The 17,547-nt window shown below is 42.9% G+C and overlaps 1 protein-coding gene across 2 annotated transcripts in view; it reads right to left on the bottom strand.

The window, feature by feature from the left end:
• hspa12a (heat shock protein 12A) overlaps positions 1-17,547 on the bottom strand; it is a 248,915-nt gene that overhangs the window by 105,702 nt on the left and 125,666 nt on the right. For both annotated transcript variants that reach the window (XM_050070830.1, XM_050070829.1), the window contains exon 4: positions 5,756-5,942. In XM_050070830.1, the coding sequence (XP_049926787.1) occupies positions 5,756-5,942 (187 nt within the window). The remainder of the gene's footprint in view (positions 1-5,755; positions 5,943-17,547) is intronic.

Consider the following 17,547-nt stretch of genomic DNA (forward strand, 5'->3'; position numbering starts at 1 on the left):
TTACTGTTTTATTGTTTTTATTGTTTGTCTTATGTTTTTATTTTTGTACAGCACTTTGTTTCAGCTGTGGTTGTTTTTAAAGTGCTCTATAAATAAAGTTGAGTTGAGTTGAGTTGAGATCTTAATCAAAATATAGCCTCCTTTCATATTTAATAGAGGGTGGACAATACCTGACAGTAATATTCTCAGCTGTCAGGATGTGCCTGCTGTAAAGGGTAAATATAATCATAGAAGGCTGAAAATCACAGGACATGTCTGTTCTGATTATACAAGTTAGCAGTGTCAAGCTCAAGCATGTGGGGGCCTCCTCTCATATTTAATAGAGGGGGGGACTGTATCTAAAAGTACAGCTGTCAAGATGCCCCCCGCCACAGGCCTTTGGCACCTTGGTCTCGAAAAGGCCAGGGAAAACCCTGTAAGGAGCTCCCATACCTCAGCATTTTTCCACTTTGCTGACATTCAGGGCTGTTGTTCCTCTTCTTCTAGCTAACCACTAACTGCTAACAGCTTCTTATTAAACCTCTTGCAATGGATCGCATGCATTACACGTCATCAAAACGTCACACCTGGTCCTATCCTGCTGGCTGTCCGATTTATACAGACATCATTTCAGCACTCTTACTACCTCCTGTGGTGACTTAAAGGCGAGACAACTCTGTCCTCCCATTCTGTGGTCTTACCCTTTATACAGGATGGTGAAGCAGCATAACAGTACGATTCCCACCTTGAACAGGCAATGTAAAAGGGCCTATTGGTTTTTGCACTACCCGTAAAACCTAAATTAGTAGCCCAGACTATTATTTGCTTAAATCACTGAACTTAACAGGCTTATATTTGGGACAGGGGTCTATATATGAAAGGCCTTTAATTCCTTTCAAACAAAACTGTTTCTCAGCAAAGAAGGAAAACATGATTAAGTTGTTTATTAAAATCAGTATAAATATTACTTGTATAAAAATTAGGCTTCGACTAACATTAATCATCAATCATTCATTTGATCTAGCTTCAACAGACAGCGCATCAGAGACAGAGAGAGAGTTATGACACTCGTTTTAGAGCATGCAAGGATTATGGCACCCAGCATACCGACACAACACCACTTTATCTTGTGAAAACAATATTCATGACTTGCATTTATTCTCATGAAAAATGTTAACTGACTCTAACAGACTAAGGGAATATGAATAATTTACTGAGTAATCAAGGAATGGATACATATTCTGACTTTATGTCACACTTCAGAGGTAGAGTCACCACTTGTTCTTTCATTATGGCGGTAAATCTGAATGAGTTACGGTCTTCTTTGGTGCTCATGGTTTCAGTAAAATGATCTTAACAGCTGAATTGTGGAGAATCTAACTGGGCTAACGATGTGTAGCATCTCCATACTGACAGAACTTAAACCATTTATATTTGTTTGCACAATTTAAACAGCTAACTAATGTTAGCTTAAGTGGGTAACCAACAACCCAGTTTTATACATCCAAAGAACTTCTATAATCGAACTGCTTGGCTACCAAACAGGGGATCTAATTAAGACAGGCTTTTAGTTGTCAAAATGCGTAGCTACAGCAGGCTGGTAAAAGAGACTTGCCATTTAATTGGGACAAGGCTTTTAATTAAAGTTGTACAGTCTTCTTTGTACTAGGTTCTTTTGATTACTGCTGCTGTGACCTGCAGATTTCCCAGGGGATAATTTTATATGAAGTTAATATGTTAACTTAACAGATTTCTCGAGAACAGACTGTGCTTCACGCCTTGGACTCGTGCCATCTTCGGTCAGGAAAATGCGGCCCGAGTGTGCTCACCGAAAATATGGCCGAAAAAAAAAAAACGGGGGTGGCAGCGTCCTCTGTCACAGTGTTAAATGGGCAATTAATATCTCCTAATATTGAGCGCAGACCCCTGAATCATATCGAATCGAAGTCGTATTGTGGCAGACTTTGTGATATCGGAAAATATCATATCGTTGTCAAAAGAATCAGTTTAATATCGTATAGTGATGGAACTGGTGATTTACACCCCTAGTTTTTACATAACAAAATAACAATGGACTTTTATTTTTATGACTCTAGAGGAATTAAAATATGTTTATCACTGAATTAGCAGAACTTTGTTTGCGGCTTTTCTTCAATTAAGACAAGTCTAATATGGGAGGAGGAAGAGTAAAAGCAGAAACAGCCACAATGAGATGTTGATGAGGAGCTGCAGACAACAGGCTCTTACTGCACCTCTGCAAACACCTATGCCCACCTCCAACAGGTAAACTTCTTTTACTTTCCCTGCTGTGGAAAAACACATGCAGCAAAAATAACAGAGGACTTTAGCCGTGGATCAACATGCATCTGAACATGTAGCCCACTTAGTAGAAAATACGGGATGTATATATTGTGTATCGCCATTCATCCTGAAAATACCAACATATGAATTTTTGTCCATATCGCCCAGCCCTAGTTGCCACCCAAAAATACTCCTGGAAAGAGAGACTAATAATACACCTGTCTTCCCCACATGGCTCACACATTCCAAGCATCAACAGCATCATCCCCAGTCTAGATTTCACTATGCACTATGCAACAATCTACCATGCCATCCCCCTCATCCATTAGGCAGGCCATGGAGCCTGGCTTTCTAAAGCAGACATCACAAGCACATTAAAAGTCTTGCCAATTCATCCAGACTACTGGTACTTTTCGGGGTGCTGGAAGGGAACTTATTACTTTTCTGTGCATCTTACCTTCGGCTGTAGAAGCAGTCCCTGGATCTTCCACTCAGCTTTTAGAAGCCCTCTGCTGGATCCTGACTAACAACTACAGACTCCCTTACATTTTTCATCTTCTTGAAGATTTCCTCAACGTCATTGCACCATCCTCACCTCCTCACCACAGGCACCACGCAAGCTTACTCAGACCTTGGTGTCCCTCTCTCTGAAAATAGAATCTCAGGAAATAGCACCTCCATTGAGTTCCTCCATCCATCCATCCATTTTCTGGGTAGGCAAACTTCCATGCCCCCTCCAGCAGCCTTGCAAGGGTAAAGAGCTGGTACACCGTTCCATGGCCAGGACGGAATCCGCATTACTCCTCCTGAATCTGAGGTTCAACAATCGGTCGGAGCCTCCTTTCCAGCACCCTGGAGTAAACTTTACCCGGGAGGCTGAGCAGTGTGATACCCCGATAGTTGGAGCACACCCTCCGGTCCCCTTTTTTGAAGATGGGGACCACCACCCTGGTCTGCCACTCTGCAGGCACCGTACCCGACCTCCACGGGACACTGAACAGGCGTGTAAGCCAAGACAGCCCAACAGTGCCCAGAGCCTTCAGCATCTCAGGACGAATCTCATCCACACCACTGAGTTCCTAAGCAGAGAAAATACAGTACATCACTCTACTTCTGTCAAACTATCCTCTGGCAGACAGATGCACAAAACACCAGCTACCGGCTCTCCTCAACCACCTCAATTATGCCATTCTCATAATTCAACAAGCCAAATCTTTCCTGTCCAACCTTTGAACCAAAACCGCAGCCATCCCCTCTCTCCATGATTAAGTTGTTTTAGATGATGCATGCAAAATGGAAATGCATTTGTGGCAACATTTCCTTTTTTCTTGGAATGGCATTTCCTTCTTCAAAGATGACTACATCACTCAACCCGAGGACATTCTACACGAATGCACCTCCTTCCATCGGTGGTTACTGCGGAGGGCAATGGTTCTCTTCTGTAGCCCTCAGAGTTCAGAGCTCTTGACTCGGAGTCCCACTCTCACTCATCCGCGCTTCATAAGCTATATCCCATTGTCATAGCTGCCATTCTTCGGGGGCATGAATGGTCTACGAAGTCCATACTAACACATTCCAACAACACTGAAGTCGTAGAGATCCTAAACAAAGGTCAATCTTGTTCTCCAGCCATCATGCAGTTCATGCGCAGGCTCACATTAAGCTCAGCTCAACACCAATTCATTCTCAGGGTAGCCCATATTCCTGGTTAGCATAACAGCATTGCTGATTCACTGTCTAATTTCTCATTCAAGAAATTGAGACACTTGGCCCCAGAATCAGACACCCCATACCAGTCCCACTGTTTTCAGCCACGATATCCAACTAGCTCCAAAGCTAAGAAACCTCTCCAACGCTTTACAAGAAGCCATCCTCAATAGCCTGGCCCCAAGCACTCTCTCAGCCTACTTAACTGTCTTGAATGGCTTCAACGCATATCACGCCACTTACCAGTCCTAATTTACCTCTCTGAATGTCATGTCCATATACAATTTTATCACCCGCGCTCATTCCAATCAAAAAAATCCAGTCCTCCACCTACCTACCGATCAACATCATTATCAAACTAATCACAGGCCGCCATTGTCCCTCTATCTCTCATCCTCATGTCACAATGCTGATCAAAGGCTTGCATAAACAGGAACCCACTCTCACAGCTAGATGCTTGCCACTCACCTCTGACCTTCACAGCCTCTGTATTCATTCCCATCCCCTATGGTCGACTTAACCCTAGAATCTAGGGCTGGGTATCGCCACTGATTTCCTAATTCGATCCGATATCGATTGGAGATTTTTCAGTTACAATACCAATTTTTGCTAGCATGTGAAAGAGATTCTCAGAGAACCAATAGTGTAACATTTACAAGGAATTATTTTTTTAAAAAGAATAAATTCACAACAGGAATACAACTGAATATTTTATTACTAAATAGGCAACAGTAATATTAAAGTAAAGATCAATTTAATCAGATGAATCAATTATTTTAACTCAGACCTACTAGAATCCATGTTTCTGCTGGCTTTCTTAGGCTTCCTAAGGTGCTCCGAATTTGCCCCAACTTCATCTCCCTATAATCCTTCTCATCATCCCAATCTATCTGAAATCACCATCCACACTTCTGACTCCCTCATATTCACACTCCGAAGGAGCAAAACAGACCAAATGGGAGTTTCGTTTCCTATTTACATTTTCTGCTTCGATTCCTATCTCAGCCCATACGAGCCACTGACCAAATACATCAGCTCTAGTATGCAGCCAAAGCATCACCTCAACACCCACTCTTTCTCACCGAAACAGTAAAAATGGCAACTTGATTCTGGTGACAATCCAGGTCCTTGGCCGCTGGTCAACTCTGGCATTTTGCGCTTACATCCACAACAATCTTAACAATCTCCATCAAGCCCATGCCCAACTCAGCTCACTTTAATCAGACTCTTTTGGGGGCCTGTAATCAGCAGACACACACTGAGTCTCCCTCTGTTTGATCTCCAGTACATTCTCTCAGATCAACCTCACAGACAACATCCCTCTTCCACCTTCATCCCCCCACTTACATCCATTCACCAGTCCTCAACAATTAACACCTCCTGAATTACAATTAAACATATAAACCACATATTGTTGTGGTGTGGTCCTTGCTAGTGAAGTATCTATGTATCTATTAAAACACCACATCAGACACAAGAGGCATACTGCTGATGGTAAAGCCATCATCCATATCATGTCCTACAGAGAATTATGGGCAATAAAGGACCCTGAGACAAGAGCCCCTGGCAGAAATGCCTTCTATGTAACAAGAAATAGAAAAGACAGCAGTGTGCCGCACTATCAGTTAAGGCTCACCATACTGCATCACAATACATAATGCATGCTTGTCTTCCTGCTTGCTATGCTTGCTATGCTTGCAAGAAGAGTAACCTGGAGAACTGCTACGCATTTATTCACTGTGTGTAGACAGAATGTTTGTATACTTACTGCAGTGGTGTGGAGCTTCATTTTGAATTTTTCCAGATAGAGCCAGTGTTTGGACTCGCTGGGGTCCAGGTCATGGTAGAAGTCACGTGCTGCATAGCCAAAACTGTGGAACTTCCTGTCTGGAGTCAGCAGGATTGTAGTTGGAGTCTTCTGATTGGACACACCAGGGTCCCCGCCTTCCCAACGTCTGGGAAGAAGTGAATTATCAATACATGGACCCTAAAACTGTGTATCTGCTTTTGTACTAATCAAATAGAGAGTTTTGGAAATGCTTATTCATTTAACCAGCAGCCTTGTCAGACTTTCTATGTCATATGCACTTATGCATCTATTATGAGCTACATGAATAATGAGGAGGCAGCACATTTCAGATCATGCTTTCTGTAACATTCACAATTAACTTATAAACATTTCTATAAGGTTTAGATAAGTCATTTAATTCTGTCAGACAAGCCAGATGAACTTCTCTTGTAGGCTAATTGAGCAACCGTGTATTTCTGGACAAATGGAGGTCAGCTACTATTAGTGATATCTCTGTTCCTTGGGACAACTGTATGATGGGATTATAAAGGACACAGATCATGTGATGTTAAGAAGAACTAATTTAAGGATCTGGGGGGAAAAAAGGATGGAACAGTTTTTAGCCTGTGAGAAATAAAAGGTTGGTGGGATACCTCTTACATCTGAAATAACAATTCTGCAGCCAACAGAACCCTGATTACTTATACAATAAATTCAAATCTCCATTTTTGAGTTAGTAAATTCTTTGTACAGCTGTGTTATTATACTATCTGGTCCATAGTTCTTTGTATTTTTCACATCAAAAGTTCCTCCCACTATGAAACTAATAATTACAGACTGAAGAATGTGGCTGGAGTGAATACTGTTGTAAACAGGGCGTAAGATGGACAGACAAGACATGGAATACCAGAGGGTGGCAGTGTCCAAGTGTCCATAGTTGGGGTTGCACTTGGGAAGTTAGAGGAAATTATGAATTTTGTTGCCCTAGTAACCTGGCAGTTTTGCACATAGAGTGTTGATTGGTCCAGAGAAGACTCAGTGATGAGAGGTTTTACTGTAATGTTCTGAAATTTCTCATCTGTGTCATCTGCAAACTTATTGTCAGGGTCTCTCACATACAGTACTGCATACTCTCAATGATTTGCACTCCTGGAAACTGTGAAAATCTAGCCGACTTGTTGAATCAGCAGAAAAGCACAGGAGCTGTGTACCTACTAAAGTGAAAGTACATCAAGGCACCTTCATTTAATGTGCATGACTGTACAATGTTAGTTTTGTAAGGGTTATTCTTTACATTAGCAATGCAGCGCACACTTTACTACAAACACAACAAGCTAAGTCTTCTGTTGTGTATTTTTTCGTTGGCTAAACCATTTGTGGCACAAGAGGTTGTAGGCCTTAGCCGGTGCTATAGGTTTGTTGCTATTTATCTGGATTCTCTTTGCATCTTCAGCATCAGCATGACTAAAGTGCATTGCTTGATTTTATTTATAATATCAGAAGGATTCAGTGTTGGAAATTAGCACCAGCGTCCAGCCAAATGCTGGTAAATTGAAAGTGGTGGCTAGATTTGTTTCACTTACCCGCCAAAAAGACAATGATAACCTTAAGAGTGGCAGCTAGATTTTGGAATCCACCAGCCACAGTGGCAGGTGGACAAAAAAGTTCATTTCCAACCCTGGAACAATTGAAGGACACACATGATGTCACAATGTCAATGACTTTATTGCCATTGTTTTTTATCCAACCACCAGAAGCCCCCACCCATGTACACGCCAGTTTCCACTTCCACAGTCCTGCAGCTTATAAGTGGCCCATTTACCACTCCTTGCCAGTTTGTCAAAGTTGCCTTTCTCCTTATGCCTATGTGTTCTAGCCTCTGCTGATTTCTGTAAATCTGAGACCTGAGACCAGAAACCTGTGACCTGCCCGTTTTAAACCTATGTGTTACATGATACCTGATACCTTTTTTCAATTCTTGTTTTAAGGGATACCATCATGTCCATAGACCTCTTTTTTAAATAATAAAGTAAGTCAAAGTTCTCAAATGTTAAATTATGTCTACACATAAGCAACTGTACAAGAATGTTGCCTAAAAATATACAGTTTATAACTGGCAATATTATACTTGACAAATTACAGAGCTGGAATCAGGCAGCTTCTAGGCAGATAGATACTGTTGCTCAAAAAACAATTCAAACACATAACTCCAAACTTCAAATTGTTGGACAGCGTGACGTGTGTGGTTGTGCTGCTGCCGTGGTCCTGCCAGATGCCTCCTGCTGCTGCTGCCGTCATTAGTCATTAGTCATACTTCTACTGTTATTATACACATATGACTATTGTCACACATGTATACTGCCAGATATTANTTTTTTGGGGAGTTTTTCCTTATCCGCTGCGAGGGTCATAAGGACAGAGGGATGTCGTATGATGTAAAGCCCTGTGAGGCAAATTGTGATTTGTGATATTGGGCTTTATAAATAAAATTGATTGATTGATTGATTGATTGATTATTAGGGCCCGAGCGACGACGAAGTCGTCCGTGAGGACCCTATTGTAATCGGGCTGTTTATTATTAGGGCCCGAGCGACGACGAAGTCGTCTGCATAGGAACCTATTGTAATTGCGCTGTTTATTATTATCATTATTTTTATTATTAGGGCCCGAGCGAAGACAAAGTCGTCCGCGTAGGACCCTATTGTAATCGTGCTGTTTATTAGGGCCCGAGCAGATCTCGACCTGCGAGGTCCCTATTGTTTTTCGAATGATTATTATTAGGGCCCAAGCGACAACGAAGTCGTCCGAGGACCCTATTGAAATTGCGCTATTTATTATTAGGGCCCGAGCGACGACGAAGTCGTCCGCGGAGGACCCTATTGAAATTGTGCTGTTTATTATTATTATTATTATTAGGGCCCAAGCGACGACGAAATCGTCCGAGGACCCTATTGAAATCGCTCTGTTTATTATTATTATTATTATTATTATTGTTATTATTCCGACATTTTGTGTCCCAAATTCGCCCCTTTCCCAAATTTGAAAATGCTTCTAACTTTCCACATTTGTCCGGCCACATCTGAAATTCGATATTTTTGGGCGGTTGCACATGGTCGGCGCGAAATGCCGAAATACCGCCCCCTACAAATTTTCAAAATACCCTCCCCATTGAGGTTAGTTTGTCGTAGGTAAACAAAATTTGGTACACACATGTATCATACCGACACGCACAAAAAAGTCTCTTAACGTCATGGTAAAATCCCAACAGGAAGTCAGCCATTTTGTTTTGAATTTTTTCGTTACGCCGATTTCCACAACTTACATTTGAAGAACTCCTCCTAGGGATTTTGCCCGATCGACTTTAAATTGGCTACAGATCATCCAGAGACCATGCTGATCAAGAGTTGTGTTCTGCATGTCTGTCGGTCAAAGGGAGTGGCTGGAAGGGCGTGACAAATTTTGGTGACGTTTCAGTTTCTCGCCATCGAATTTCAAATGGCTATCATGCCCACATACTTGATCGTAGCAGCTTCAAACTTGCTGGACATGATGATGGCTCCGCCCTGAATTCCCCAATATGTTAATATCCCACCTTACTCATAGCGCCCCCCGGTGGAAACAGGAAGTGACCAGTTCTTACTTTAACATGTACTAATGCCACAAACTTGACCGCATCAACTTCATTCCACTTCTAATGCATGCAGAACAAGTTTTTGAAGCTACCTTATGAACGCTGTGGAGCTACGTTTAATGGTGTCCATGTGGCGGTGTGGCGACTATCGATCCCTCCCCACTAAATACGTTTGGCATTTTGATGGCTTCAACAACCTCATCTCCTCATGAAAATTGATACACATGTCAAGAATGGCGAGCTCTTACATCTGATAGGGACGTTGCCCATGGGGGGGACAAAATGCCTCTATAGCGCCCCCTTGAAATTTTCAAAAACCCCTGCCTATAGGGTTTTTTTGGAGTTGGAACATGAAAATTGGTACACATGTGTATGTTGTCCAGACGCACATAAAAGTCTCTGGCACCAATGGTCTACTCCAAAGAAGAAGTCGGCCATTTTGATTTTGACTTGTCATTTTGGCGTGATTTCCACATGTTGTATTTTAACGAACTAGTCCTAGGGATTTCATCAAATCGACTTCAGATTTTTTACAGATCATCCAGAGACCATGCTGATCAAAAATTGTGCTCTGCATGTCTGTAGGTCAAAGGGCGTGGCTGCTATGGTGCTGCCATTTTTGATCCATCGCCATACATATTCAAGCAGCTCTCTCTCCCACATAATTCATCCAAACTGCTTCAAAATTTCTGTACATGATAAGAGCCCCGCCCTCAATGCCTCCATATGCTCGTCGGCAATCTTGCTCATGCTGCCCCCTTGTGGAAACACGACATGCCCTATTATACATTGACATTGTCCGATTTGCTCGAAACTTCACATGTGTGATGACGGTCCACCCCTGAACGCACCTGCCCACATCTGGTTACGCTCGTAGCGCCACTTGGTGGATGAACAAACATTGCATTTTTTCGCTCCTGCCAGGTTTTTTCTCCCTTCTCGCTTCGCGCCACAGCCCCCGCATGCCTCAGGCCCCCGCGGTTGCATGGGGAAGCGAGGGCCCGATCACAGCTGCTTGCAGCTTTAATTATTATTATTCTTGCGACATTTCGTGCCCCAATTTCGCCCCTTTCCCAAATTTCAAAATGCTTCTAACTTTCCACATTCGTCCGGCCGCATCCGAAATTCGATGTTTTTGGGCGGTTGCACATGGTCGACGCGAAATGCCGAAATAACTCCCCCTACAAATTTTCAAAAACCACACTTTAGTTTAGTTACACTCCCAGTACCCCTGGTGGATGAACAAAACATTGTGTTTTCTTTGCTCCTGCTAGGTTTTTTCTCCCTTCTCACTTTGCGCCACAGCCCCCGTGTGCCTCAGGCCCCCGCGGTTGCATGGGGGAGCGAGGGCCCGATCACAGCTGCTTGCAGCTTTAATCATTATTATTAGGGCCGAGCAGGTCACAGACCTGCGAGGTCCCTATTGTTTTTCTCCTGATTATTTATTAGGGCCCGAGCGACGACGAACTCGTCCGTAGCACTCTATGGTAATTGCGCTGTTTATTAATATTATCAATATTATTAGGGGGCCAAGCCCGAGAGGCCGAGGGAACGCGTATGCAAGCAGACGCGTTTCCTAGGACCAGCGGTGCTAGGAACCCTATTGTTTTTGTAAAGATTTTTATTTTTATTCTTCTGTAGGTAAAAGTGGTGCTGCAGGCTAAACCGTGCAAGGGAGGGTGGTGCAATTTGGAGGGGTGGTCCAGACCCCTGCACGTACCTCAGACGCAAAAAACTATGTATATCTGCCTGCAGGGGGCGCTATAACCTAGGCCAATGCGTTTTTGCCTATAGCTCCCACACCGTATGTCGCACATTCAAAAATCTTGTATCCCCAGCTTCCCTGAATAGAGCTGAATCACTTTGCCATAGGCCACGCCCACTTGCGCCTAGGAAGTTTTTTCACAAAATCGCGAAAACTGGAAAACCTACTTTTTCAAACTTCTCCTTGGGAATTTGTCCAATCTGCATGAAACTTGACATATACACTCTTCTACTGGACCTGATCTAAAGTTATCAAAAGAATTTTATCCGGTCAAAAAATGCGCAAATTATTAACAAACAAACTTCTATAGCTAGCTATAAAAATGCAAACTGTTGGATATCTCAGTCAAAGTAAATGCTATTAACACCAAATTTGAGATCATTGGTTTGCATAAGACTGTGCGGGTATGAGCCGAATTTGGTGAATTTTGGCAACTAGGGGGCGCTACAAATATGATAAGTTTATATCTCTTGAACGGCTGCACCGATTTCTACGAAATTCGGTTGGTATGATGTAGGGCCAATTCTGAGGTCATATATCTTGAAGGTGGTCATGACTGGTCAATGTGGGCGTGGCTTATTACACGATAAACAACAAACATTAATGTCAGCCAAACTATTATGCTGAGGGCTTTGAAATTTTAAGGGTACATATAGAATAGGACACAGATCTTCCATACCAAAAATTGCACATGTACTCCACTAGGTGGCACTATAACGGATGCAAACGCGTTTTTGCCTGCAATTTACACATTTTACATGACACTTTCACAAACATTATATCCATGTGTTCCCTGGATAGAGCTGGGTTTTCTGACACAGGCCTCGCCCACTTCTGCTGCACATTCTCTTTGCTAAGTCGCCACATGTCCAAAACCTACCTTTTCGAACTCCTCCTACATTTTAAGTGCCACCTGCCTGAAACTTTGCACATAGAATCTCCAGATGTGTTTGATTAAAAGTTATCAAAAGAATTTTGGCACTCCAAAAAATCCGCTTGTTACAACCAAACAATCTTTTTTGCTAGCTAAAAAACACACATTGTTTCATATTTCGCTCAAAGTACATGCTTTCAACATCAAACTTAAGTCACTTGTTCCCGAGGTCATCCAGAGGCTTTGTGCCAAATTCGTCGCAAATCGGTCTATAGGTGGCGCTATAACGGATGCAAAGGCAGTTTTGCCTGTAACTTCCACATTTTAAATGACACATTCATAAACATGTGCTCGCCCAGAGCCCGTTGTCCTTCGGGGACAACTTCCATGGGCTCCGCGGGACGCGGGGACCGAGTCGCACGGGGGGGCTTGGCCCCCGTTCATAACTGCTTGCAGTTCTAGTTATTATCACATTTTGTGTCCCAATTTCGCCCCTTTCCCAAATTTCAAAATGCTTCTAACTTTCCACATTCGTCCGGCTGGATCCGAAATTCGATATTGTTGGGTGGTGGCACATGGTTGATACGAAATGCCGAAATAGCGCCCCCTACAAATTTTCAAAAACCCCTCCCCTTGGGGTTAGTTTGTCGTAGGCAAACGAAATTTGGTACGCACATGTATCATACCGAGACGCACAAAAAAGTCTCCTGACGTCATGGTAAAATCCCAACAGGAAGTCGGCCATTTTGTTTCGAATTTTTTCGTTACGGCGATTTCCACAACTTAAATTTGAGCGAACTCCTCCTAGGGATTTCGTCTGATCGACTTCAAATTGGCTACAGATCATCCTGACAACATGCTGATCAAAAGTTATTAAAAGCTTTTCTCTATGTCAAGGGGCGTGGCCGCTAGGACATGACAAATTTTGGCGACTTTTCGTTTTCTTGCCATCTAATTTTGAACGGCTCTCCCGCCCACATACTTGATCTCAGCAGCTTCAAACTTGCTGGACATGATGATGGCTCCGCCCTGAATGGCCANTGAAGCTACCTTATGAATGCTGTGAAGCTACGTCTAATGGTGTCCGTGTGGCGGCGTGGCGACTATCGATCCCTCGCCACCAAATACATTTGGCTTTTTGATGGCTTCAACAATCTCATATCCTCATGAAAATTGATACACAGGTCAAGAATGGTGAGCTTTTGCATCCGATAGGGGCGCTGCCCAGGGGGGGGACAAAATGCGTCTATAGCACCTCCTTGAAATATTCAAAAAACCCTCCCCATAGGGTTTTTTTTGGAGTAGGAAGATGACAATTGGTACATATGTGTATGTCGCCCAGACGCACAAAAAAGTCTCTGCCACCAATGGTCTACTCCAAACAGGAAGTCGGCCATTTTGATTTAAACGTTTCATTTTGGTGGCGATTTTGTGATTTTGACAACTTTGTATTTTAACAAACTCCTCCTACAGATTTTGTCCAATCAACTTCAGATTTGGTACAGATCACCCTGAGACCATGCTGATCAAAAGTTATTAAAAGCTTTTCTCCATGTCAAGGGGCATGGCCGCTATGGCGCCGCCCTCGACATCAAATACGTTTGGCTTTTTGATGGGTTCAATGGCCTCATATCCTCATGAAAATTGATACACAGGTCAAGAATGGCGAGCTTTTGCATCTGATACCTTTAATTGTCAGTGCCTGCTGTTTTTAGATCGGTGGGACAGAGCTGCCCGCTGAAATGGAGGTGAACGATACAGCCCCCCCCCTCCCTCAAAACTAATCAAATACACCATCAAATGACTCCAAAACACTCTAGTGGAAAACACATGGCTCTAGTGGAAAACACATGGCTTGCGCATTCCCCATGCTATGAAATAATAATGTATAATTAAGTAACATTACGACACATGAAGGAAATACTCGGAACTACTTTCTTGAGTAGTTATTGCTTGCAGCCTTTCATTTGCGGTATGGTCAGCTGGACGCAGCAGAAAGTTTGAGAAAAGTTTACAGAGCGCTGTTGTAAATCATGGTTTAGACATGTATTGTAAAAGGTTGAGGTAACAAGCCGAAGACATGGAGCAGAGTGACGTTTCACGTAGTACCAACCAAAAATACGGACAGGATGAAACAATGGCTATCTGTGCTGGACATCGACCCCAACACGCCTGTGGAAACGGTCCGGAAAATGTTTGTTTACGCCAACTATTTTTTACAAGAGGACTACACTGAAAGGATGAAGCACAGAAGCTCAGGAAAGGTTCAAACACTTTTCTTGAAAGATACTATCATACCATCTGTTGGCATCACAAAACGAGCAGACGTGGTAAGTGATCGTTGTGTATTTTGCTCACCAATCCCTCTGCTGTAACGTTACCTTCATGTTGAGTAACATTAGCCTACAACCCAAGCAATGGTAAATAAGGCTAAAATGCAAATGTTGTTGTGGTTATGTTATGGATAAGTGCTTGCCCAGAGCATATAGTGAAGTGACTGGCATTACTTCTCATTGTTGGGAATAAACAGACTGCTAGGGAACATTTTATGTTGTTGTTCCCTCAGGAGTTGTGGTGATTTATGAGTATGGAGTACTATGAGTAGGCGTACTCTCGTCCCATCCCACCATCAACATACCGTATTTCCTCAATTTAAAACCGAGACCCTATTAGCAGCCGGCCTCTTTTAGTAACCGGGTCTAAAAAAAATTTTATTAAATAGACGCCGGCCTCTTTTATAAACCGGAGGTGGTTATTTGACGTTTTGGCATTTATAGAGCGCTAGACCCGGAGGTGGTTATTTGACGTTTTGGCATTTATAGAGCGCTAGACCCGGATTACACACACATACACAGAGACGCACATCCACACACACATAAACCCTCATCCAGGCACATGCGCAGCTGCGCACTCTCAGCTGATTGTAAACAGATAAGATGGCGACAAGACGCAACTTCAGTGTTAATTTAAAGCTAGAAGTTTTGAAATATTCCTAACAAATGTCGGGGGAATACGCCGCGAGGCATATGAGGAGGGCAACAAGACCTTCACAAAAGGAGGGAACATGAGAGCAGCTGACAAACGCACCATCGTGAGCTGGGTCCGAGCAGCCTGGGCATCGGTGGACGTGGACCTCATAAAGCGATCATTCAATGTGAGTGTAGTGGGTTTGCCCTGCACTGATCAGGGACGGTTGAACGGGGGTCACAGACGGGCGTAAAACTAGCCAGGACCGCCTCTGATAATTATGAATGTAGCCTAGTTTTAAAATAGATTTGTGGCATGTTGTCTTGTAAGGTGTGTGGCATCACGGTGGCTGCAGATGGGACAGAGGATGAGATGATTCACTGTTTCAAGGCAGGACAACTAGTACACTGTGCTGTAGTAAATAGTAAATAGTAAATAGAGGTGATTTACAAAAACACCAAAAACTATTTTTACTGTTAAAATAAAGTTTGTTACTGTAAATAATACAGTACTTTATTTGTAATACTATATAGAAAATATACATTTTTACTGTAAAGAAAAGTTTACATAAATATTTCTGCTGTTTAAATTAAAAAAAAAATACAGTATTTGTATTTTCAAATTTGGCTGTGATTTTTTTTATTTTATTTTATTAAAAGCCTCCTTCAAATAGTAGCCTGCCCCTATTTGTAGCCTGGTCCCAAACTAATTTTTTGTTAATAGTAGCCCCGGCTACTATTTGAGGAAATACGGTATGTATGTAACATACAGTCACTGGCCACTTTGTGTACACCTGTGCAATCTAATGCAATCCAGTAGAACGACTATACCCTGATTTTTTCCCTGAAGCTTATAAATTTTCGGTTATTGTTGACATCGTCTAGAAAGTGGTGATTCTACTTTGTTTATTATTGAGGTCATAGTGAATGGTGGTGGTGTACTGGGGTGGCCTCTTAATTTTGTCTAATTGAGGGGGACAAAATATTAGGAACACTTTTAAATATATTGCACTCCAGTACACCAACACCACCCACTACGACCTCAATAATAAAGTAGAATAATCACCTTTCTGACAAAAGCTGAAAATGTAAAAGCTTTGTAAATGTAGAATGTGTGGCAGAGCTGTTGTATTGGATTATATTAGATTGCACAGGTGTACCTAATAAAGTGGCCAGTAAGCCCCACATTTACACCACCAATCCATGCCTGCTCTGGGTCTCCCTGCAGCCCCTGGTTGCTCGACAGCTTCAGCCCCTGAGACCATGCTGATCAAAAGTTATTAAAAGCTTTTCTCTATGTCAAGGGGTGTGGCCGCTATGACGCCGCCCTCGCCACCAAATACGTTTGGCTTTTTGATGGCTTCAACGACCTAATATCCTCATGAAATTGATACACAGATCAAGAATGGCGAGCTCTTACATCTGATAGGGGCGTCGCCCATGGGGGGGGGCAAAATGCGTCTATAGCGCCCCCTTGAAATTTTCAAAAACCCCTCCCCATAGGGGTTTTTTTGGAGTAGGAAGATGAAACGTCACACCATGTCAGGGTTAACTTACTCTGAGTTTTCACATAACTGCTTCAGTGATGCGTGCTGCTGGACCCCCGCGGTGGCGCAGGAGAGCGAGGGCCCGATTACAGCTGCTTGCAGCTTTAATTTTTTAATATTTCTGTTTGTGCACAGAGGATGTTTGTCAGTGAGTTTACGCCTCCCAAAGACTGTGAGATTTTTGCCATCTAATAAGTTTAGTGCAATCTACACTGTGTGACATGGGTTAGGGTTAGGGTGTATGCTTGGTGTATGCAGACTGTACAACAACAGCGCCTCCTGAACTGCAGGCTATGACGTGCGATGCAATAGCTTCCCATACTGAGTGCGCAAGGATGCTGCATGGGTTATTACTTCTCAAGCTGTGAAGCACAACATAGAGGGCCACATTATTAAATAACCTAAAGTTTTGTGGGCACTATATGCTGCGTTGTGGTTCTGTGTGTTTGCTAGCTGCTAGGTTGCTCACCTGGCAGCTGCAACTCCATCACTATTTCCTTCCATGCTTTGTTCTTTACACTGTCATGGTAAGAGCTGGAGGACACATCATATAGGCAAGGCTTCTGCTGCCACAACTCCATAAGGTTTTCCTCTTTGCTGGAATCCAACGCATGTCTTTTAGCTCGTTTTGCCTCCATGGCAAGCTGCTATCTGTCAGTTTGTTTGGGTTTACCGACAGTGCGTCATTTCATGCTGCGTTTGTATTGGTTGGTTGGCAGATATAGGTGGTAACAGCAGTCACACAGTGAGAAGGTCGTCCCAAATTTCTAACACTGTCAGAATTTCATCCCGTGCTGTCTTTGATTGCAAGACCATGCCAACTGCCATCCTTGATCCCCTCTCACTGTGCAATGTAGGATCACCGTTTTAGAGCCACGACCAAAGATCAATCAATTTTCAATTTCATTTATAAAGCCCAATATCACAAATCACAATTTGCCTCACAGGGCTTTACAGCATACGACATCCCTCTGTCCTTATGACCCTC

The sequence above is a fragment of the Epinephelus moara genome, chromosome 19, assembly GCF_006386435.1.
Source record: "Epinephelus moara isolate mb chromosome 19, YSFRI_EMoa_1.0, whole genome shotgun sequence".
Taxonomy (NCBI): domain Eukaryota; kingdom Metazoa; phylum Chordata; class Actinopteri; order Perciformes; family Serranidae; genus Epinephelus; species Epinephelus moara.